Raw genomic sequence first — 25,020 nt, 5'->3', positions numbered from 1 at the left:
ATAATTCGTTCCGCCGCCGCTTTCGTAACCCGAAAGGCTTTCGCAAGCCGAAAAGCCATAGGCGCTAATGGGGAAAAGCCGCGATTTGGTGCGAAATAGCGCCGAAAAGCACCAAAAGTTTTTTCGTAACCCGAAAAAACATTCGTAACGCGGAACAGTTTTTTTAAGTAGATTTTTTTCGTAACCCGGAAATTTCGTAAGGCGGCGCATTCGTATCCCGGGGTACCACTGTATATACTTGTTATATATAGTGACCTATTATCACAACTTACCATATCTTTCTTATACATTTAGCATATTATAACCATATCCCATATTATTTGTTGGGTTTAACACTTTAATAACACTTAAATAACCTTTCTCCCCATCTTCAGATCCTTTATATATTCTCTTTAAATGTTTCTGTCAAACATATTCAATCTTTTAATCCTCTTCTCCTACTGGATTAAAGACTGATGGGACATCATCTCCAACCACTTTCCCCCGCTCCCAGTATGGTTTTGGCTATTTCGTCCTGTCCCTTAGATCTCTCCTCAGCTCCTAAGTTATGGTATTTCTTAAATAGCCGCATGTGTCGGTTTAAATCATTCCCAATAATACAATCTATTGGGATTGAATCATATATTGCAAATTTCCATCGCAATTCCTGACCTCGGAAGGAGATATTTACATTGGCTACTAGTACTGGAAATTCAGGGCCTCCTAAAACCTTTAAAATCATTGTTTCTTCTGGGCACACATCTTGAGGTTGTAGTAAGTGTGATTTAACTATACACACCTCAACCCCTGAGTCACGGAAACCACACACCCAGTTCTTATTTATTTGTATCAATTCTTTATGTTCTTCGGTTTCTAATGCCTGAGGCAAATTTATTACAAATAAGCAAGGTTTTGGAGACGTCTTCCTATTAGCGTCTGTTACTGTTCCAACTGCCGTTTCTACAGCCAGTGTCGCCTCAGATCGATCTCTGTGACAACATTCTTTTGTCTCAGGTCCCACTGATGTGATACAATAAGCTGATTTTATTTTGGATCTGGAATCGTCATCAAATAGTGCTGGGCAATTATATCTTACGTGTCCTAATTTTCCACACTCATAACATTTTTTTGGATTGCCACCATACCAATCCTTTGACCAACTGTCTCCTTTATATTTCTCCGGGTCATTTATTCCCATGGCTACCTTTTTCCTCTCAACTTCAGGACTTTTCTTTCATTGGCCCTGTTGGGAATTTTTTCCCTGGACATTCCTCTCTTTCGAGTACTGTCCAGTTTTAGAATACTTCTGATCCATTCCTGTCCATTTCCCCTCAGTCCGGGGCCATTTTCTATCATCCCCCCCTTATCAAAGCCAAGGTATCAATTATCTTGGCCACCTCAGCTACGGTTTTAGGTTGTCGGTCCTGAACCAACCACCTATAGTCCTGGGGAATTACGTTATAGAACTGTTCCAGTCCTATCAGATTTTGTAGTTCGTCTTTAGTTGTTATTTTGGACCCTTCAACCCAACTTTTTAATAAATAATCTGATCTACATCCTAGCTGGGTATATGTTTCATCGCCTTTCCTCTTAATTGCCCGAAACTCTCTTCTGTGGTGTTCGGGAGTTAATCCAAATCTCTGTTTTACCATTTCTTTAAACAGTATGTAATCTTGGGCTTCCTCTGGCCTCATTTCAGCATAAATTTCTGTTAGACCACCACTAATTTGTGACCTCACATAGCTCATCCACTCCTCTTCTTTTATATTCAACTCTTCACATGTTCTCTCAAAATTAGTAAAGAAGAACTCAATATTGTCTCCTTTATAATATCGTGGAAACCTCTTCATATCAATTTGAGGTATTCGATTCACCTAAGCTACCATTTGAGTTTGAGGGATTCCTTGCCCTAAGCCCCTCACCCGAAGCTCATAATCCATTTCTTGTTTTCTTAAAAGTCTGTCCCTGTCTCGATCTTTTATTTTGGCCATTTCAATTTCTTTTTCCTTTTCGATTTCTTTTCCCCTCAAAACCCTTTCACTTTCTATCTTGGCCATCTCAAGTTTGATCTTCCAAACCTCCACACTCTCCTGAGATTCAGAGGTCACGGTGTCAACACTATCCACCATTTCTTCTCCGACTTCCTCTTCCACCATTTCTGTCCCTGCTGGAGGTTTGACTTTCTTAGGAGGCATTGTTGCTAGTATTTCCTTACAATTACCTCAAACTTTTACCTCAGGAAATACTCCAATTTTACTCTGCCTCAATTGAGTCAACAGAATCCACTTGGATTTAAAGTCAGACTAGTGATTCCCAACTTTTACCACAGACGTTTACCTCAGGAATCACAAAGTGTGCTTTTTCTCTTCCTACTAGTCTCTTACTATTACCAATACATTTACCCCAGAGACTATTCTTACCTAGGGTTGTTAGTTTTCAAGTGATCTCCTAGCAATTACTCTTTTCGATTTTACCTCAGAGATCACTCCTCTGAATCCAACGCCTAGATTTTAAACTGTAGGTTTTCGTTCCTTTCAGTTTAAACCTACTATCGGCAGTCAGCTCGTTACACATAGACATATGTAGCATTTTTAAGACTACGTGAACCAAGGATGTAGGCAAATAGCCACCATTCCAAGTTCTACTAAAAGGGTTTTACTATTACCATTGGCCCTCCTTACCCACAGATTCTGCATACACAGATTCCACCATCCATGAATTTTGGTGCCCCCAGAGTATCCTGGAACTAAATCCAGTGGAACCAAGGGGCCACTGAGTTATTTATAAACCTAACACAGGGAGATAAGGCATCTAGTCTAAATCTAGGACTGAAAAGGGGTCCCTGGTTGCTGCTCATAGGACTCTTTCTTGCAAGGAATGATAGCAAATGGCTTCCCATTTCCATGCAAGCAACAACAATTGACATGTCTATTTGGTGAGACAGCACTGAGGACTCTATTTTGCTGGCTAGACTCTTGCAAAGGTCACAAAAGTCACATACTCTCAGCCTTAGAGGAAGGCAATGACAAACCGCCTCTGAACAAAGATTGCCAAGAAAACCCCACGAAAGGTTTGCCTTAGGGTTACCATAAGCCAGAAATGACTTGAAGGCACACAACAACAAGCTCCTTTTCAGAGACAACTCCATTTTGCGACAACTTCTCCTGAATCTCCAGCTAGCATGCCTGCTAGAAAACTAAGCCTGACTTTACCTCTTTCGTGGAATGGAAAGTAGGGTAAAGTATTGATGTGGATAGGTTAATTGTTCCAATTCAGCTGGCAGATTTTAATATATCATTTTGAACAATTCCATGTACAGTATTATATATATATAAAAGACTCTGCAAGTCTCTACTAAAGATGTACTTTAGTACATCAGGGATCAAATTTATTTTTTAGGCCACCATGTTCTCTGTTGCCCTAATTTTCCATTTCGAGGGAGGTTTTCTTAAAAATGCCAAATCCTGTTTCTCTACCTGTTGTCTGAAATAGCACTGTATATCTTTGCTGCCGCATGACCACTGTATCCCAGTGTACCTCATTCTGATATGGACCAAAAAGACTTCTCTCAGCCGCAGTTAGCCCAAACAGTGCTCTCAGTGCCTGTCAGTTTCCTTACAACCAAGGGATTCCCATTGTACTTCTAAAGGCTTTTGAGGCCGCATTCCCACTTACAAATAAATCGCTTTATGAACTGAATTGATGGATCGGTTTGGCAGCAAAGCATGGTTCCCACTACATTTGCCCCGATCGCATTTTCTTGCTATAAAATGAATTAACCCATTTGTGGTTCACGTTCACAAATGGATCGATTCAAAATGGACCCGTTCCAGCCAGCCAAAGGACAAATTTAAATCGATTCTGATCCACATCTGGTTCACACTTGCATGGAATCAATTTATCCAAAAAGACACGGAAAAAATCAGGGTCAAAAAGATGCTGGTTAACTGGGTCTAGTGCATGCCCCCCCTCTCCAAATCGCTTCAGTGATTCGGTTCAAGTGCGAATGAACCAGGGTCATTTAAACCAGTTCAGACCGATTTGCAATCTGGTTTAAACGATAGAACTGAATTTCCAGCTTTCTGAGATGTGACACATTGCTAATCGAGATACAATTGCTTATTTGTATGTGTTGGTTTTCAGATGTAATTCAGTGTTCTCTTATAAGTCTTCTTTTTCCTCCAAAGAAAAGAAAAGAGAAGCTTATTTGGGATAGGAAGGAAGTCCTCGCTTGGATGTTTATCCACTCATTCCCAGCTGACATTCTCTTGGTCACACGCCAATGACCGATAAACTAGCCAGGAACTGTTATGATGAGAACAGCAGAGCCTGGGAGAGGTCAGCCTCCATCCCTCCCCCTTGCACCTCATGTCATAACTGCTTTCTGATCCATTTCAGCCCTGGGACATGATTTCCCTTCTCTGTTGTTGGAGGACTTTTTCTTTTCTTTTCTTTTCCTGGTGTGCATCTGGGGGGTGAAGAAGCACTCCGGAGCTAGGGAGCGGATGGAAATAGCTTTCAGCAAAAGCGATCCATCTTGCACTGTGGGAATTCCAAGGAGGAAAATGCCTGGAAGGAAGGCCAGCAGCTTAGCAGGCCGTTTAGAAGGGCGTACAAAGAGAAGAATATGATGAAATGTGGAAACAGGTCCGTTTCTGTGTTTGAGTGATTCTAGGAAACAGGCACATTGGGAAATTAAAAAAGGAGGAAGGTTGGATCCATCCGTCCAATGCTTCTTGAAGTGCTAGGTCAGGTTAAACAGAAAGGAGGGGAGGCAGGGCAGCAATGCCAGGGATGCTGAAATCTTGACAGATGCCCCTGGATTATATTGCCGGATAATACCTGTTTAAGCCCCCGGTTTCCCCTGTGTGATAAAGTCCTGATTCACATCAGATTGTGTTCAAAGGAGTGGCCAAGCAACAAGGGCAAAAGTTATTAACAAGGAAGGACACACAAAACTATTATTTTAAGCAGAGAAACCTTGGCATTTATGTACCACGTTTAAGGAGAGTAAGACATTGCCTCCTCCTCTCGACTTTGAGTCCAAACTACTTCTGCACTTTGAACTCAGTTTGCAGCTGTTGAAGTAAGCCAAGGGCAAAGAGGGGAAGTGAGTGGGAGGAGGACAGAGAAGCTGAGATATCTGAAAAGCAGCTGGAAAAGGATGCCAGAGGATTCACTGGAACTGTCCCTCCCAAACTGGGACATTTGGAGGGTATGAAGTCTGTGTCCACAAGCCACCTGATGATGGCCTTCTGTAATAATGTAAGGCAGAACTTAGAAGAATGGGTTGTGCTTGCAAGGGGAGTCTGGGAGTGCCCCCCAAAATCCTAGCTCTTTTTGACAGAATCACAAGCATGATAGATGAATGCTGTGGAGGTCGTGTATCTTGATTTCAGTAATGCCCTTGACAAGGTCCCCCATGATATTTCCCCATGATAGCCTTGCCAAAAAGTTAGTAATAAAAGCTAGTAAAATGTGGGACGGACAATATGACTGTTAGGTGTATTTGTAATTGGTTGACTGACTGAAGCCTGAAGTCTTTTTGCTAAGAGCAAGATCCCGTCAGTCTTTCAATGTATCTGCACCATACAGTTATATCAGTTTCATACCACTTTAATGATCCTGGCTTTATTCTATGGAATACTGAGATTTATAGTTTTGTGAGAGACTTAGAATTCTCTACTAGAGAGTTTGGTGCTATAGCTCAAAACACCAGATGACAAATCCCAGGATTCTGTCTGATGGAGCCATGGCAGTTAAAGTAAAACTGAAATGCTATCATTGTTCAGTGTGGATGCATTCCTTACTAGTCATGAAAACCAAGGGTCAGGCATAGTGAGAGTGGTATGTCAACAATATTGGGAGGATCATAGATTGCCAACCCCTAAGGATATTAGAAAAGCCGTGCATGATCAGAATGGATGGAGCAGTAACATTGGCTTGCATCTTTTTTTGCACTCTCTCAGCTTTTCTCACTCACATCCGTATCGCCTTTCTGCCAATTTTATTTACACACAGACACACATTTACTGCCAATGCACTCAAGGCAGGTTGTAATTTAAAACAATTGGGGCAAGACAAGTCACTTTGCTGTTTGAGATAAAACAGCAAAGTCCTCTCCACTCCCTTATCAAGGTGCCTAAGTCCTGAGCCTGTCCAGGTTTCTTTTGATACCAAGCTTTGATAAGTCCTCTAGTGCCTCTCCATAGGAGAGAAAATACAAGAATAATAAAACACAATTTGCTCTCCTCTTGAAACATCCCATGTTCGTTGCCTGAGGTGCTTTCTTCACTCTGCCTAATGCTATGGCCAACCCTGTTAGAAGAAAATGAGCATGTTCTTAAATAATTTTTATAGCCATGACTAGTGAGACTGGAAAAGTGATGAAGATAATTCAGTGTGGAATAGTAGGCTGAGTGCTGGACTAGGAATCTAGGAGACTGGGGATCAAATCCCTGCTCTTGCAGGGAAACCCAATGACTGATCTTGGCAAGTCCCTCCTCTCATGCTACAGTCACCACTTTTAATGTATTCTTCCTTCCTGCTCCATGATCCAGCAGTATTTGCACATCTGCAAATAAGCAACTGCTTTCAAACGTCACACCAGTTCTTTCTCACCCAAAGGAAAAATCTTCCAAGTAAAGGCTGATTTGAAATACCCACCCTTTGGGGGATCAGGGAATGTGTATACAACTGAATGAATATGGTATGTGGCTGATCATTTATGCCATGAACAGCAACATCAAAGAAGCATTGTGGCTATTAGTAGCTCCAGAAAATCCACTGGGGGAAGAAAAAAACTCTTTCTGCAGCTTTCAGCGCAAGCAATTAGGTTGTAAACTCTGTGCTTGCTACATGGCATAATATATGTTTGACATGGCCCATAATGGGCAAATATTTATGGAGTATTGAATATATGCCATGCAGGAATAGATGAGGGGAACATGCCTTGCTTGTGGAGTTGGGGCCAGCCGCTTTGATTTCTTGCCTGGGTCCCAGGAGCAGAAACATAGGATCCTTCTTAAATTCAGAGGACAAGCATAATCAGGGTGCATGGGTTGGCAAGCTTTTAATTTTGGGTAGAATTGTCTTACAAGGTCAGGGCTGTATCCACAGGTGGATGGTGCAGAGGAACAGGGCCATGTTGCCAAATAAGAATTCTGCTGGCCTAAATGAAATTTTCATTCACTTCTGGCATTTCAGTAATTTAAACCATCATGATTATGATTAATCATAGAATCATAGAATAATCAAGTTGGAATTGACACCAAGGGCCATCCAGTCTAACCCCTGCCATGCAGGAACTCCCAATCAAAGCACCCCCAACAGATGGCCATCTAGTAACCTCCAAAGAAGGAGACTCTATCACACTCCGAGGAAGCAGACACAGTTGAACAGATTGTATTGTCAGGAAGTTCTTCCTAATGTTTATATGGAATCTCTTTTCCTGTAGTATGTATCCATTGCTCCGGGTCCTGTTCTCTGGAGCAGCAGAAAACAAGTCAACATGACACCCATACAAATATTTAAACAGGGCTCTCATATCACCTCTTAACCTTCTCTTCTTCAGGCTAAACTTCCACAGCTCCCAAAGCTGCTTCTCATAGGTTTCCAGACCAGATTGATTATGATTATAGTCCGCCTTTTGTTTACATGGGGGGATCCTTTCCGGACTCCCCTGCGTAAAACAAATTTAAATGAAAGGGGCTCGAGCACGCGGCGGTGACGCAGTGTGGTGACGCACACCCCATTCATCCCTATGGGATGCGCCGACCCTTCCTCCCCACGTGACTTTCAGGAGTGGATGGATTGTCTTCCCAGTGGGAACAAGAGAGAAGGCCATCCCAGTGGCTGCTCCCGGGTTTTTGGAAATCCCTTCCTAAGTAAGGGACAGTAGAAATAATGTAGAACTGTAGAAATAATGCAGTTTGACACCACTTTAGGTGGTGCAGAATGGAGCCATGGCAGTTAAAGTACTGTCAAACTGCATTGTTTCTATAGTATGAATGCACCCCTGAGGAGTAATGGTTTAAGTGTTGGACTGAGACTCTGGAGACCAGGGTTCGATTCCCTGCTCAGCCATGTAAAACCACTGGATGACCTTTGGTAAATCACACTCTCTCAGCCTCAGGGGAAGGCAATTGAAAACCCCCTCTGAAGAAATCTTGTCAAGAAAAACCCATGGTAGATTTGCCTTAGGTTTGTCATAAATCAGAAGCAACTTGGAGGCACCCAACAACAACAGCAGCAGCAACAGATGCACCCCTGGAAAGATAAGACTGGTGCTCCCCTTGCAACCTTTCATAGGAGTTTATCACACGGAGGACTAATTGGTAAAATCCCGTACAGAAACGGGATTTTAAAATCTGGGTGTTGTTTGCCAGATGTGTTGGCATGAAAGAGAAATAACGCAAAAATAATCAGAACAGAAAGCTCCTTTGTACTTCTGGAATTCCATGAAGTTTTGGTTCTCTTAAATGATCATCCAGCATCCATCCCATCTGAGATAGCTCAAAACATGAAGTATTTATGCCTAAATCTTCTTCTTTTCCTTTCCCCTCCTTTTCTCGTTTTCCTCTTGGGTCTTGTCTTTTGAATTTTGTAAGCCTGAACAAAGAGATTTGCATTCTTTTTTTTTAATGGTATGTTCTTTGAGAACTTTCCAAGCTGGATAGAGTTGGATATGAATGCTAGGAGAGGACTAAGACAATGAAGAACTTTGATTTCCCTCTGCCGTTGTACCAGAAGCTTCCTAGAACAGATTATCCTCTTGGAAGAAATTTGGTGTTTTCTTTTGTTTCCCCAACTTTGCCTAGTTTGTACTGGCAACAAATTCGCAGAAATGTTGCTGCACCCTTGGCAAGGCTGAAGCATTGCTGCTTCTCCTCCTGCCCTTTTATAAAGCGTATAAGGTGAAAGATGATGGGAGGGAGAAACAAGGTGCTGAAGGAAGAAACTGTGTGACAGGTAGATTGCCCTCCACCTTCTAGTTGACCCATAGAAATAATTCAGTTTGTTATCACTTTAAGTGCTGTAGCTCCATCCTAAGGAATCCTGGAATGTGTAGTTTTAGTCTTTAGCCTTCTCTGCCAAAGAGTGCTGGTGCCTCAGGAACCTACAAATGCCACGGATGGAGTCATGATGGTAAAAGGGGCGTCAAACTGTGTTATTTCTATAGTGGAGATGCATGCCTAGTCTTCTCTGTGCAAATGAGGCTGCTGTCATTTATATAGACAGAAGATAGCAACCATCATAATACAAAAGGTAATAGTATAAAAAGTCAAGTATGGCCACAAGGGTTGCATATGAAGTGAAGTGCAAAACTTTTTGAAAGTCTTTATGCTAAAGACTCTCCCTCTCCCAAACAACTCTTAATTTTGGAAGGACAGAGATATTTTCTTCATCAGGATAAAGAATAATGTTGTGAAACTGCACCCAAAAGCAAAATGAAATTAAAAACCACTGTCATCTCTTTTTGACTTTTCTATTTAGGTTAGACTTCTGCAATGTGTTCTACTAGAGGCCGCCTTTGAAGATTGTTTGACACCCCTTCAAATACTTAAATAGGGTTATCGTATCACGTTTTAACTATCTCTTCTCCAGGCTAAACATATCCAAATGCCTCTCCGCATAAGGCATGGTTTCCAGACCCTCTTGCTCCTTGTCTTGTAACAGTGAAAGAACTACAGTATTGCCTTCACCTCTAGCTGTAATTGCAAGCATGGCAAGGGGTGGCATGAAGCAACTGGGGGGAAAGGAGAAAGGGTAGGAGGTGCAGCAGGTAGGTGTAACCTGCAAGAGAAGACAGGTGCGGCAGCATGAGGTGAGGACAAAAGGGAAGGGAAAGGGATGGCACGTGATGTACATGTAGCAGGGTGCAAGAAATTAAGTAAAGTGAAGTGGTCAAGGTGTGAGGTGAGGCCAGAGAGGGGAAGGAGGCAAGAGATGGTGAGAGATTCAGCAGCAGAGTGCAAGGAGCAAAAGAGTTAGGCATGTAGTGTGGTGCAAGGCAGGGAGATGGGTCATGTATAAGGTGAAGCAAGGAAGGAAGGGAGGATGGGAGCTGCAAAAGCAGACTGCAAAAAAGAAGGGATGGGAGCATGACAAAGGCTCAAGAGGAAAGGAGAGATCTGCAGTCTCAGATAAAGGGAGGGAGAAAGTGTGAAGGCATGAGGTGAGGCAAAAAAGAGGAAGGGAGGAAGAGAAGGTGAGAGATGAGTGGGAGGCTGCGAGGAGCAAGAAAGGTACAAGAGGTAAAGTGCAAGTGAAGGAGGTATGATTTGTAAGTTTGTCCTTACTTTCCTTTCCATTTTCTGCTGTGAATCTAATGACAATCCCTCTCAGGGGCTTCCTGTGATATTTTCATGGATCCATATACCAAAGAAACAAAACAAAACCTAATCAAATATACTACTACACCAATGTGATGGGAATACAGTAGCGTTAAAACTGTCAGAACATGACAAATGTTGTTCTTGTAGTTGTTAGGAGGGAAGGGGAGAACAGAGACATTCAAGTGTCTTATCAACAAGGCTCCTCACCTGTTTGTGGTCTACCATTATGGTGAGACTAAACACTATTTAAGTAATAGTCATGATTTCTGAATGTGCAAGCGTACATAAATATTTGCACCCCATCTTGGAAAAGTGACTTCTTTGGAATGCTACTCCTACAGCACCCTAGGAATGCTTTTAAATCCTCAAAGGGAACTTTTCCACGTAGAGAGATCTTGAACCACCTTTGAGACTAACTGAAAGAAAGAAATTGGCAGCATGAGCTTTCAAACTTTGACCAGTTTATGACACTTTTGTCAACCTCTGAATTTCCTTTCTTTTCGGGGGCAAAATATGCAAGTGGATACTCCACACTGCCCAAAGGAATGTAGGTCTTTCTCTCCTGTATCCATGTACGCATACTTATGTGCATGCAGGATGGACAACAGTGGGAAATATAGTACCTTGCGAGAGACTGAGATCACAGAGAACAAGCAACACAGTGCAGATACTGGCTTCAGATAACGCTGGTGGTGAAGCCCACTGCCTTTGCTTCCTGTGGACTCAGCCTTCCAGCCATTTACTTGCCAGCTGTAACTCTAGCCTCAGCCTCCTGCTTCTCAACCCTTTGCGCTGCTGACTCAGGTGCTGCTAATTGAAATGGTAGAGCAGCAAGACTGGCAGGCCAGCGGAAACGGGTCTGATGGGAACGAAATGTGCTGTTAAAACCCAATTAAATTAAGACATTTCCTCTGTCTAGCTCTCTTTCTCTTTCAGCTTGGGCTTGTGTGTTTTAATGCTTGGAGCACTTCGTTCTTTCTAAAGAGCCCTGTTGCAACTGCATCGCCGACTTCCTCCTGCCCCAGCATAAAAGATATGGGCTTTTCAAGGATGGTAGTGACTCAGGGATGCTTCACACTTTATGTAGCAGCTGTTTTTGTGAGGGCTGCAACAGGATTTCCTGCAGTATACATCTGAAGCATGCCCTGGGCAAAGAGACTGTGGGAAATTGTTCATTCTCTGATCCATTAACATAAATAATAAGTAACAAATAGAAGGAATTATTGTTGTTGTTAGCTGCCCTCGAGTCGCCTTTGACTCTTGGTGACCCTGCGGATGAGACATCTCCAAGTATCCCTATCCTCCACTGCCCTGCCTAGATCCTGCAAACCCTTGCCCATATCCCCCTGATCAGGTCTATCCATTTGGTCTGTGGTCTTCCTCTCTTTCTTCTACCCTCTATCTCTCCTAGCATAATTTTTTCTTCTAGTGAACCATGTCTTCTCATTATGTGGCCAAAATATGATAGTAATGCAGAATGGGAGGAAATAACTATGTATACTATAAATCCTAAGCACCAATCTCAAAACATACACAAAGGCTGAAACATTTCTTTCAGTATATATATATATATATCTGGTAAATAATAACTGCAACAGTAATAACAAAGTCCAGAAATAAACATTCACAAATATGCCATTCTGTAAGAGATAACTCTTCTGTGTCCTATGCGATAAGAGATGAAGGTCCCAATAATAAAAGTTCAGTGGCCAGTCTGAAGACAGTAGCAATGTCCTGCCACTATGCACTGAGTCCCGTTGCAAATTTCTTTGGTTGAGTTACTGGTAGCAATTGTAGCGATGGCAGCATAAATATCAACAATACATCTTTTACTGGTAGCAAAACGGCTACTTCCGGAGTGTTTGTGTGGCTGGTTCAACTCATTCGTCTTCTTCAGCAAATATAAAGCATTCTATTCTGGATTATAATGGCAATGAGCTATTCCATACTTCATTGCTTGCCCAAATTATAGGATAACTTCAGTTAGCAATTGCAGAGTCCATGGTCTCTTTTCCAGAATCACATTTCAAATGAGTTGATGTTCTTTCTGTCTGCTTCCTTCACTGTCCGGTTCTCAGATCTGTACATGGTAATTGGGAATACAATGGCCTGAATGATTCTGACTTTAGTGCTAAGTTGTATGTTTTTGCTCTTCAGTATCTTTTCCAATTCTTTCATAGCTGCCCTACCCATTCCTAGTCTTCTTATTTCTTGACTGCACTCTCCATTCTAGTTAATGTTTAATCCTAGATATGGGAATTCTTTATTTCAGTTTCCTTGTTGTCTAGCTTGAACTTGTGTATTTCTTCTGTAGTCATTATTTTTGTTTAATTATTATAATGATTATATATCTCAGCTGGTGGATCATGCCATTTTTGGCTGCATAAAATTTAGCTTTCACTGCTGAATTTTACAAACATTCCAGCTATACCATGATGATGGGTCGCCTAAATGGGCATACAACTGCAATATAATATAATATGATGTAAACAGAAAATTGTTTGAGCATACCGCTCAATGTTTTGTGGCTCAGGGCCATCACCTATTCACACCTGTGGATCTAGGATTTTTGTAGAAATATGATTTCTAAAAAACATAGCTTTTAAAAAGCCTTCTGAAAGATAAAACACCCCTTCAGTGTTTCCTGCGATTTCTGATTTTAATTTCTGACCCTCCACTCCTTTCATCTACCTTTAAAAAGTAATTTTTAATTGCATTTTAGGCTTCCCATTAAGTTCTTGGAGCAGTGTACAAAACACTCAGAAATATAAAACATAGAATCAGAGAGTTGGAAGGGTCTCTATAGTATTCTAAATTTCCCTCTGTAAACAGGATGCTATAGGTATGACTGTTAATATGGAATGATAGTACTATAATTGCACAGTGTGAAAGGGCCCTCAGTCCAGCCAGGTTTGCACATGGGATGAAGGCGTGTGTGTATGGGATGAGGGCAGACTTTAGAAAAGTTGGGAGTCTGGTAGTCATCATTCAAAAATGTACTTTTCCCAAGCTTGGGGAGGGGAGGTTTAGTTATTTTCCTGGGACAAAATGTTGCCCTTTGTCTCAAGAAGCAAAATGTCTTGGGGTCTGCCCTGCAAGCAAGTCCTCCAGCTGAGCTAAGGCACTTTCCCCCTCCCCACCCCTTTCTCTGCTGACTGAGCATGGACTCTGATTCAGTCCTGACATGAGGAGGAGGGGAAAGTGGTGTGTGTGTTTGTGTGTGCATAAAAGAAGGTGGGCCACCGAGCCTGCTTTGCACCGTCCTGGAGTCTGCTTCCATCATCATGGTATAGCTGGAATGGAAAACACACACACATACACACATACCTCTTGTGGGATGTATTATAAATATTTGATAGGCCTAATGTAATCATATACAATCAATAAGGGCAGGAATATATCCCCCCCACTTGCTTCTCTGTCCCTCTCTCTCCTCCACTGCCCCATCCTTTCCTTCCCTTCCTTTCCTCTCCTCCTTCTTGCTATGCCTTTCATTAATGCATTCTCCATTTTACATTATTTATGAACTTCCTTCCTTTTCTCTCTCTTTCTCTCTCTCTCTTTTGAAAAAAAATTAATTAATTAAATAACATTGGTTATCTGTCGTCTCAGATGTTCCAGCTAAGCAGTTTGGGGATGGGAAGAACTTTGCTCTTCTTATCTTTGGTTCTGCTGATTCTGGTAACTTGAGGTTGGCACTTTTCTGGTCTCCCAACCCTACACCCCAAAATGTCTCATCATCTTTCTGTTGTGATGATGGCTGCAACAGCAATGGCAAATGGGCCTAAAGTCAGTATGGTGTGGTGAGCTGTCAGAATTAACTTTGAAACTCTGCCTAGCCATGACTTAGGTGATTTGATCAGTCCTCATCTTTCAGTCAAGTATACCCCAGAGGTTTGTTATTAATGCGTCTCTCAGGGAGGGCACTTTTCCATCTTGTTTAAAAGAAGTGAAGGTATGACCACTTGTTAAAAAACAACAACACCCTCCCTGGATCCCCTGGTTTTAAGCAATTATTTGTTGTTGTGTGCCTTCGAGACGTTTCCAACTTATGATGACCCTAAAGCAAACCTATCATGGGGTTTTCTTGGCAAGTTTTGTTCAGAGGAGGTTTGCCATTGTCTTCTCCTAAGGCTGAGAGAATGTGACTCACCCAAGGTCACCCGGTGGGTTTCATGGCTGAGCTGGGAATAGAACCCTGATCCTCAGAGTTATAATCCAACAATCAAACTACTATGCCATGCTCAAATCTCCCTTTTCTGGGCAAGGCAATCAAAGGGGAAGTTACTCCTCAACTGACACACATTATCAAGACCCATTTCAAACTGACTTCAGAGGAGAATATGGAGTTGAGACGGCTATGGTCACCTTAGTGGTTGATCTTCATCTGAGCATTGGCAGAGGGAGTGTGTTCCTTCTGGTGCTTTTGGACCTCTCAGTGGCATTCAATATCATTGGTATGCTTCTGGAACACTTGAGAGGTTTGGGAACTGGAGGCACTGTGCATCAGTGGTTCTGGTTGTACTTCTTAGGTAGACTCCAGCTGCTCCTCAAAAAAGGAGCTGTTTTATGGCACACCACAAGATGCCATTGCTGTTCAATATCTACATGAAACCACTGGGATAGATCATTGGGTGGGTGCTATCAACTCCAAGCACTCTGGACAGCATAGCCAATTGTGAGGGATGATGGGGGTTGCAGTCCAAAAACCTTTGGAGGGTTACACACCTATGCTATAACAGGTGCAAAAACTGTAACATATGTGCATGTGTGTCTCTGCTCTTTTCCAGATGGTGCAAAAAGAGATAGTCTAGAGTGATCTTACACAATATCTAATCCCCATCATCAAGCAACTTCCCAGTGACTGAAGCATTTAGCAGGACATCTGGCCATAGCACCATGTTCTGGTTATTTGGAACCTGCCTTCCAGAGGTGAGGCGAGGATGCAGAGCTACACATTTCTCATGGCAACAGTGCCTGTTGGGGGACAAGGGGCTGCATGTGTCTGATGAGCTGCACTATTCCCACCTCTGAACTAAAGCTATACTCATTGGCATCCTGCAATGTGCAGGCAGGACATTATGTAGGATGCCAGTCAGTATTGCTCTAGTAGAGCATGGATGGAAACCACACAGTCCCTGCAACTCCTTGGAAGCCCAAAGACTTAGACCCAAATGTACAAGTACAACGCAAAACATCCCTTTGTGAGGCTGTTGAATGCTGGTTTGAGTCCCCACACCCCAAAGCAGCCAGCTCCCCCCTCAAACATCTTGAAAAGTGACTGGAAGAATGAGCAAAAGAAATTGTAGCATGAGATACAATTTGAAAAAGTAGGCTCATGCTGCCAGCTTCGTTCTTTCAGTTAGTCTCAAAGGTGCTACAAGACCCCTTTGCAGACTGATTTTCCAGACTAATGTGGCTATGTCTTTGAATTCCCTCTAGATATTCTGGACTACAGCTCCTATCTTCTTCAGCAGTTTGGCCATTAGCTATGCTGGCTGGGGAATGATAAAAGTCGCAGTCCAACACTCCTAGAGGTTGCTAGCATGGAGAAGACTGTGCCAGAAGATTAGAGGACCGAAAGGGTTGAGCAGCACCTAGGACAGCTCCCAGTGACTGGCTTCTGGCAAGGCAGTTGTGTTACCACTTGGGTGCCTCATCCCTCTTTCCTGTCCTTGGCCAAGGCATCTTGTACCGCAGGTTTACTATTCCCGTCATCACTGACCATGGAGGCCACAGATGATGGGAAACCCAACAATCGCCAAGGATCTATGGTTAGGAAGACAAGTCAACCAACACTTGCTGAGTTTGTTGTTGTGTGTCTTCAAGTTATTTCCGACTTGAAAAGCCATCACAGGGTTTTCCTGGCAAGATGTATTCGGCTGTTGGGGGTTTGCCTTTGCCCTCCTCTAAGAAAGTGTGACTTGTTCAAGATCACCCAGTAGGTTTCCAAGGCCGAGTGGGGATTCAAACCCTGGTCTACAGAGTTGTAGTCCAGCACTCAAACCACTATACCATGATGGCTCTCACCATTATTGCCTCTTTTCTTTTGGCTGGTGTAAAATATGTTTTAGTAAAAGAAGAAAGAAATGCAGTAGACCTCAGTTGTAACCAAGAGGAGAATGACAACAGTCAGTGTGGGACAGAGACTTGGGCCAAGTAGATACAGCGTCTAGCCCTCCACTGAGCTATGAAACTCACTGCATGGCTTTGGGCCAGTCAGTCTCTTATTGTGACCTGCTTTACAGGCTTGTTGTGAAGATAAAACAAGGAGATCTCTGTGCACCACTCAGAACTCATGTGAGGAAAAATGGGATGCAAAGGTATGTACAAATCTGTACAGTAAATGCATACATGAATTCAGATATTATTTGTCTTTTCTCTTGTTCCTGTTTGCAGATTGTAGGTTTCTGGAGCAGGTCTATCTCTCATTTTTGCAAAACACCATACACATAAAAGATGCTACACTATTGTGATATTTGTTCATTTTTAAATTTTGTTTCTTGATACATGTTTTATACTCAGATTTCTCTACATTTAATGGAAACAGCCAATGCCTACCCAATACAGGTAGAAGAGGGATTGTTTCAATTGGTCTGCCTGCTTGTCAGATAATTTATCTGAGGATTTTGCCCTAATGACTGAATGGTATTGAACATTCTGGATTATTGTCGCTGCCGAGAAAAATGGGACAAAGTTCTGTCTGCCATCAGCTTTTTGCTTTCTTTCTGAGAATGGCCCAAACATCTGAAGAATACAATGATCTATAACAATTCTGAATGGGTAAGAGGTAGGCCAAGCAGGCAAAACTGGTGCTGTTTTTGACTTCATCATAGGGCCTGGCAGGATCAAGAGACAGGACATGCATTGAAAGATGTGGTGAAGGTAGCTGCATCATATTCTGCACATTAAGCATTTATAATCCTGTTATCTAGGGCCAGCCTCTCCTTCAGCCCAGTATAGTAAACCCCCCTCCCTAACTCAATGCACCTTCCTCAGCTTTGCAGCCAGTCTCACCAGCTGCAGGAAACTTCAATGCAACCCTAGCTACAGATGCATATTCTCCGTCCCTGTTACATAAATTTTTTTGTTACAGCAGGCTGGCAGGAAATGCAGGCTGGCAGGAAATGCATTTTCAGTTCATCTGCAGCTATTAGATTACCAGGAAATGGCTGGCTGGCCAGGAGCCAGGCCTCTGGCTTGAAGGGAGGGAAAAGAAAGGTAGGAGCAACTGGGTAGAGAGAGAAGGCAAGCTAATGGATTCTCTGCTGGTGAAGCACCTCTCTCTTTCTCTCTCTCTTGCAATGCAGGAAGAAGAGCAGGCAGGGGTGAGATGCTCTTTGCTGTCCTAAAAAGACATAGAATCATAAAATCATTGAGTTGGAAGAGACCTCAAGGGCCATCCAGTCCAACCCCTGCCATGCAGGAACTCTCAATCAAAGCATATCCGACAGAGGGCCATCTAGTCTCTGTTTAAAGACCTACAAGGATGGAGACCACCACTTTCTGAGGCAGAATAGAGCATGGGATGTCTGTTCTTCTTCCAGAGCTTGACTAAGTTACTCTTTTAAACTATACCGTTCCAGAACATGTCTGCTAACTGGGAATTATAGTTCAGAAAAGCAAATTTTCCAAGTTTTGTGGCTAGAGGAGACTCCTTTTTTCAAAAGTGTCTCCTCTTGAAAGGGCTGCCCAGTCTAGCTAGTTCTGGCTTACGGACAACCAACAGTAAACAGAGAAAGCAGTAGTTGGTGGTTGCCTTAGCCATTGGACTGCAGATTGGTCAAGCACACAGCTGACTTGTGTCCACTATGGGAAACATACTGCATTTTCTATAGACATTTTAGCAATGATTCTTACATGTGAAGTCGAAGGCTTTCACGGCCGGCATGCGTAGTTTTCTGTGGGTTTTTCAGGCTGTGTGGCTGCATTCTACAGAAAACTAATTATGATTACATTTGCAACTATAAATTAGCATGTATGTGTGCGTTGTTTGCCTTCGAATTGTTTCTTACTTATGACGACCCTAAGGCAAACCTATCATGAGGTTTTCTTGGCAAGATTTGTTCAGAGGAGGCCATCCTCTGAGGCTGAGAGAGTGTGACCTGGAGGGTTTTCATGGCGGAGAAGGGAATCGAACCCCGGTCTTCAGAGTCGTAGTCCAGTGCTCAAATATGGCTCTCCATAAATCAGCATAGGGAGATTTTAGACATATTTTACTCTCTCTTTTGTTGATTTGCAAATAGCACCATGGTAAGAAACAGAGGACCTCTCTCCTTCCTACTGTGCTGCAGACATAGTAGGTATGATGCTTTAAGAAGAGGGTCAGGTGTGCGTTCATTTCTCATTGCTGCCTCTGTTTCTGGGCATTTCTCAATGGGCAGAAATTTAGTACTAAAATACCATTGTGCCTGGTCTGATGATGTTGCGATAGACATTTGTACTGGGAGGATTTTGCCTATTGAATATCTAAGAGACACTTTGGCAAATGGCCTTCTTTTCTGCCTAATGGGCTTTTAACTGGCTGGGTGCTGTGTTGTTGTTGTTGTTGTTGTTGTTTTTTAACTGATTTTTTCCCCTTTTTAATATTTATGCTTTTCATTCATTTTAGTTTTCAGTTTTCTTTGTGTTTTATTGCAAGCTACCTTGATTTCCATTTGTGGGGAAAAATAGGATATAAATTTAAAAAATAAAATATTGTCCAAAACACGGGAACGAATGCTAGGTACAAAATCTGACAATCCTATTTTTGTTGCAAATGTAATTGTCACCACCGCCAACTAGCCCACATCACATCCTCCAACATTTTGTAAATGAAACAAGTGTGGCCAAGCCACATCAGAGTAAAGGAGGCAAAAATGATTACTGAGAAACAATACTTGTTGTCTGATGTGTCTGATAATTGCAGTTTAAAAAGAAACTTTTTCAAACTTGGTCAAGAAGAGTAGCTGAAACATTTCCATAGACTAGAACAGGGAGGGCTGCAGGTGAGGCTGCTCTATTAATACCTTCAAGGTAACTCTTAATGAGGACTGGGAATTGTACCTCCATCCCAGGTACCTTGGAGAGGCTGGAGGAGAACATTTTGCTGAACACTTTGCTTTATTCAGGCTTTTAGAGGTGACCGTGGTAGGGATGCACTACATAGACTCAGTCCTAAATTGTACAGCTTTCATATCTGTGATAAGAACTTGTGATTTTTCCTCCCTAACGAAAGTTGGAAAAGTTGAGAAAGTCTCAGCAGGGCATTCTGTTCATAAGCGTCAATTGGAGAGGTGATGGTGGATGAGGTAGAACCCCACATCTTTCTCATGTCTAAGTAAGTATAGGATTCTACCACATCATTTCCATTTGTAAACCTGTTAAATCTGTATAAGCAATATAATGGGGGCACACATAAACTTCAGTCTTTCCTGAACTGCTATTCTTCAGACCACAGCTGCCATGATCCTAATCCAAAATGACTCCTCCCTTCATTTCTTTCCCCTTTTATAGTTTATCTGTTAGACTACAAACCTATGTCAGGGACTGCCTTTTAGGGTTGGCATAGTGAAAAGTGGAGAGGACCTGTATCTTTAACAGTTGCGTAGAAGAGAGAATTTCACACAATCCCAGGTAACAAGCAACATCTGCTGAAATGCCTTCTTTCTACACAAACATTAAACGTGCAAGAGCCCTCTTCTATTTTCACATTGACAACCTTTTTGGTTATCAACTGCCCTGAAGTCTGTCTCGACCCATAGATGAGACATCTCCAAGACTCCCTGCGCTCCACTCTTCTGCTTAGTTCCTGCAAACTCATATCTGTGGCCTCCTTAATAGTCCATCCATCTAGCATGCAGCCGTCCTTTCTTTCTACTTCCCTCCACCTTTCCTAGCATTATTGTTTTTTCCAGTGAGTTGTGCCTTCTCATGATATGGCCAAAGTACGACAGCCTCAGTTTTGTCATCTTGGCTTCCAGAGAGATTTCTGCTTGATCTTCTCTAGGACCCACTTGTTTGAGTTTTGGGCTGTCTATGGTAACCTCAGCACTCTTCTCCAGCACCACATCTCCAATGAATTGATTTCCTTCCTATGTTCTTTCTTAACTGTCCAGCTTTCACATCCATCCATAGTAATAGGGCTTGTATGATTCGAAATTTTGTTCTCAACTGTATATCTTTGCATTTTAGGATCTTCTCTAGTTCTTTCATGGTCACTCTCCCCAGTCTTAATCTTCTTCAAATTTCCTGGCTATGGTCCCCATTCCTATCAATGTCTGATTCTGGGTATGAGAACTCTTTACAATTTCCATTTCCTCATTGTCTAGGTTGGATTTGTATAGATTCTCTGTGGTCATTATTTTTGGATTTTTTTTTTAATGTTTGGCCTTTGCACTTTGTTCCTTGATCTTCCTTAGCAGTTGTTCCAGGTCTGGGAAATTTTCTACTAATATTATAGTGACATCTGCATATCTTAGATTGTTGATATTCCTTCCTTCTATTTTCACCCCTTCTTCTATGTCCAAGCATGCTTGTCTTACAGTATGTTCTGCATATAAGTTGAACAGGTAGGGTGATAAGATGCAGCCTTGTCTGACCCCTTTGCCAATTGGGAACCATTCTGTTTCTCCACATTCTGTTCTGACAGTAGTTTCTTGTCCTGAGTACAGATTCCTCATCAAAACTATTGGATGTATTGGCACTTCCATGTCTTTAAGGGCATCCCATAGCATTTCATGATCTATGCAGTCAAAAAACCTTTGCTATAGTCTATAAAACACATGCTGATTTTCCCTACTGCCTTTCAATATTGCTACAGCAATGTGGTCCTAAATGGTGGAGTGGGATAAAAGAGTTGCTCAAGAAGGACATGAGACTTGAAGGCCCCGATCCCTCCTCCTCTTCTTCCCAAACTTTTGTATGTGTAAAATTTACACATGCATTAAGATTAATTTTGAATTTACTTAATTAAGACGGCATCCTGACTTAACTCCTGACAAAAAAACCCTGCTAGCTGGATACATACTCTTCACTAGACCTTAGAAAAACGTAATATATATTCCACTTATTAAAAGAAGCAATTGCTTTGGGTTCAAACAATTACTGCATTTCTTTTTTTAAAAAAACGACTTGTAAGTTCCAGCTCCAGTGTTTTGTCAACGTTTTAACTATATCTAATATAGTTGTCAATTTTGTGCAATGTATTCCATTAGTTATTTAAAAAGGTCTACGAATCTTATTCCTAATTTAAAGTCGTTTTGGTTGATTTTATGTTATGCCATGTTCTATAGTAACCTTTTCTTCTATACTTTGTGTATTTATGTACCTCATCTTTATTCTTCATTCTAATTTGAACAATGTCATTTCCTTTTAAAATGTTCAAATATGAATGCACAAATGAAAATATGTGCACTAATTAAACAAAAACCCCATGATAGGTTCACCTTAAGTTGGAAGCGACTTGGAGGCACACAACAACAACAAGAAAAAATGATGTGCGATGTCTGCATGTGGATGAAAAAAAGGGGGGGGGGGTGCAAGGATAAAAAGTTTGACTACTACTGCACAACACTGCAACAACAGTGTTGTTGTGAAGATAAGGGAGGGGGCCTTAGTATTAAAACAGTAATACTATGTAATACTAATACCTAAGGTCTTTTTAATTTGGAATGCAGGGGTTTCTGGAGAAAAGGTGTGTTAGAAATGTAATAAACCAAATGAATAAAATGTTGAATTTGAGACATTCAGGAGAAACTGGCCTTCAGTGGAGGATATGACACGACTCAAATTGGAAGTATAATCCAGTGACATCCTGAATGCAATCATGCGTATTCACGTTATTGCCCAAAAGGTTACCACACATGATTGCTGGCAGTCCGAACGCACTCCAAACGCAATCATGTGTCATTCCACAGTTAAGTAAATTCGGTGAACTAGCGAAGTCACAAACCCTATTCCTAGGCAACTTCACATTCAGTGAGCTGTTGTTTGATGTGATGTACATGTCTCCTTTGGCCCTGGTTCCCCCCCCCCCAAATCTGAAAGGGGGGTTTCTCATGAAGCCACACTGCAATTCCGCTTCAATTTTGCTTCTGCTTGTCCTTCAGCATTTCTGAGGGAGGGCTGCTGCCTGCTAATGAAGAGGCATGGACTGGGAGCTATTGGATAACCATTATTTTCACTTTTTAACATGACAAGAGTGAATATATGCTCATTTTAATGTGAATTGAGCATGTTCTTTCAATCATTCTTCCCGCCCCCCCCCAACCTCTTTTGTAAATTGTGGGGTTCCTTGGCTCCTCTCTCTCAGTCGCCTAACTATGCTATGCTCCAGTCATCTGGAGTCTCACTGAGCATGCGCAAGGGTGCCAATTCACAATTAAAAACCCACTGATGTGATGGCTTACTTTGCACAGAATCTGGTTCGCCTTCGGGGAGGCCATTATAGGGAATTGAAGGTGTGATAAGTAATCACGTAATTGCGTGAATTTTTGAATTGACCTTGCTATCTTCTCTTTCAAATTTGAGAGCCTCCCATCCCGTGTGATAAACTCCAATGCCTTCTACAAGACAAATGCTTCCCCTCTTTAGCCTGAAGGGCCCAATCCAGCACTGTGGGTGCTGGGATTCAACGGCCAGAGGAAACAAGCTTGCAAATCTTTGCTTCTTGCTCCTTCATCCACAACGCTGGGGAATTTCTTGGCCGCTATCCACCCAACCACAGCTTCCTTGACTTCCTTTCAGCCTGCACTCATCTCCTCAGCACATTTTAGGTTTGGCAAATGCTTTTTGAAGCTTACTTGGCAATTGTAGGTCAGAAGTTGCTGAACCTCTTCAATGTCCCCCTCTCTCTTCTACCCTGCGATCACTTGCCTATTCGTGGCTGGAGAAAGGAGGCTTCACTGTTTTCTTAATCTTGGGAAACTCTTCAAAAACAAAAGTAGTTCACGCTGAGTGAACTCGGCAGAGAGGAGAGGAGAAGAGAGGAGAGGAGAGCAGGTGAAATCTCACCCTTCCTAGCAGGCTCAGGCAAAGGCAAACTGCTGCAGCCGATCCTAGCTTGGGTATACTTCCCCACGTAACTTTTGCCATATATTGTAATCCGACGTTGCTTGGCCACATGTGTCCCATTTTTCATCTGTGAAATGTTGGAGCCTATGCCGCTATTAAAGTGGTGACCCTGATTTAACACTTGCCTCATTGGATGCAAGGGGTGTGAAGCCAGATTTTTAAGAGTTTAGCATTGAAAAACCTGCAGGAACAAATCTGTCTCAAATTTCTCCCATGTTCAATTTTTCAAAAATCTCACTTTTTTCTCATCACAGGTAGGAAGAAATCTGCTAATCTTTGTAAATTCTTAACAAGCCAAACTTATCAAACTGTATAATAATAATAATAATAATAATAATAATAATAAATTCTCACTATTCTCTACATGGGAGCTAGTTCAGTTCTACAGAATGGGGCTTATTTCTGAGTAGACCTGTAAAGGCTCACATTGTTCCATTGCATCTAAACGTGAAGACTGAAGCTTTCTCATGTTGTCCAGGAACACCTTATGGTCCAAAGGTGCGAGGAATCCAAAAATTGCTCACCACTTGGTTGTCATTCCTTAATCTAGGGAGGTTCGATGAGGACAGGGAAGAGGGCAACCCCAATAGCAGTTTCTTCTTGTGGCCAGAGAAGGCTGCAAGCCTTCCCCTGGATCGATCAGAAGAAAACCCTAACCATTCCCTCTACATTCTGCAGACCAAGAGCCAGATACTGACCATCATCTGTCTGAGCGCTGTAGACTGAAATAACTCACACAAAAAGGCAGGAAAAGCCTGACTGGTCTTAAAAGGAACACACTGAGGAAATCAGGCCCTCTTTGCTGGTTTATATCCAGCTATAAATTAGAATAGCCAAGGGAATTCCTTTGTTGTAAATAGTCACCCCAAAGATCTCCAAGTGGTTTTATTTGATCATCCTTTGATTGTTTCCTGGACTTTGACTTACTTTTGCACTTGTTCTCTTTGGGTAACCCCACACACCCACACTGGCATTGGACTTTGGTTATGCTCAGATTGCTTCTTGTGCTTCAGCTGTGGACTTCTTCGGCCATGCTTTTGCTCTTGATGACTTTCTGTGTACAAACTTGGGCTTGCTTGATTTTATCTCTGGATATTCTCTTAGACCATAGATGCACTCATCTAGGCTCTTACTACCTTTAAACAGGACATGGGTGACATCTTGGTTGTTGCTATAATAATCATAGAATTGGATGGGGCCCCAAAGGCTATGGAGTCCAACTCCCTGCTCAATGGAGAAACTCCAGTGAGAGCATCCCCAGCTGGCATTTCTCTAGCTACTTTTTGAGGACATCCAGAGAAAGAGACCCAACCACCTCTCCAAGCAATTGGCTCTCTTGCTGAAGCATTCCTGTTCCTTCTAGTGGTCAATAGAAATCTACCCTCCTGTAACTTAAAACCACTAGACCTGGTCCTGTCTTCTGGTGCAGCAGAGAAAAAGTCTGCACCTTCTTCTCTATGACAGCCCTTGAAGTGTTTGAAGGGTAATATCATATCACCTCTCAATCTTCTCTTCACCAAGCTGATATATGCCCAGTTCCCGCAACCTTTCCTCATATGCTTTGTTCTCCATGCCTTTTATCATCTTGGTTGCCCTTCTCTGAGCCCTCTCCAACTTGTCTGTATCCTTGTCTGATATTAATAAAGTTACA

General features: G+C 42.2%; 2 protein-coding genes across 2 annotated transcripts in view; one reads left to right on the top strand and one right to left on the bottom strand.

Annotated features, from left to right (window-relative positions):
* Positions 1-391: 391 nt before the first annotated feature.
* On the bottom strand, positions 392-2,461 carry LOC149308855 (uncharacterized). The gene is made up of 2 exons (XM_089537150.1): positions 1,386-2,461; positions 392-859 (listed from the first exon to the last, which is right to left on the bottom strand). The coding sequence occupies exons 1-2, from the start codon at positions 1,827-1,829 to the stop codon at positions 464-466; spliced, it is 840 nt and encodes a 279-aa protein (XP_089393276.1). The 5' UTR covers positions 1,830-2,461; the 3' UTR covers positions 392-463.
* Positions 2,462-3,081: 620 nt separating this feature from the next.
* The window catches only part of LOC149308854 (protein sprouty homolog 3-like), a 40,139-nt gene continuing 18,200 nt past the window's right edge, over positions 3,082-25,020 (top strand). The window contains exon 1 of the mRNA XM_089536577.1: positions 3,082-3,215. The gene's annotated coding sequence lies outside the window, so the exon portion shown is untranslated. The remainder of the gene's footprint in view (positions 3,216-25,020) is intronic.

Source organism: Sceloporus occidentalis, unplaced genomic scaffold (assembly GCF_023333645.1).
Source record: "Sceloporus occidentalis isolate IW3139 unplaced genomic scaffold, rSceOcc1.0.p SCAF_8, whole genome shotgun sequence".
Taxonomy (NCBI): Eukaryota; Metazoa; Chordata; class Lepidosauria; order Squamata; family Phrynosomatidae; genus Sceloporus; species Sceloporus occidentalis.
The sequence above is the reverse complement of the archived record's forward strand: the minus strand, read 5'-3'. Positions and strand labels throughout refer to the sequence as shown.

Bases quoted from the DNA above. Each gene is read 5' to 3' on its own strand.
- LOC149308855 (XM_089537150.1), bottom strand. From the start codon at position 1,829: ATGAAGAGGTTTCCACGATATTATAAAGGAGACAATATTGAGTTCTTC. The intron at 860-1,385 runs GTAGCTGAGGTG...AATTTGCCTCAG, and splicing joins AGGACCGACAACCTAAAACC to GCATTAGAAACCGAAGAACA.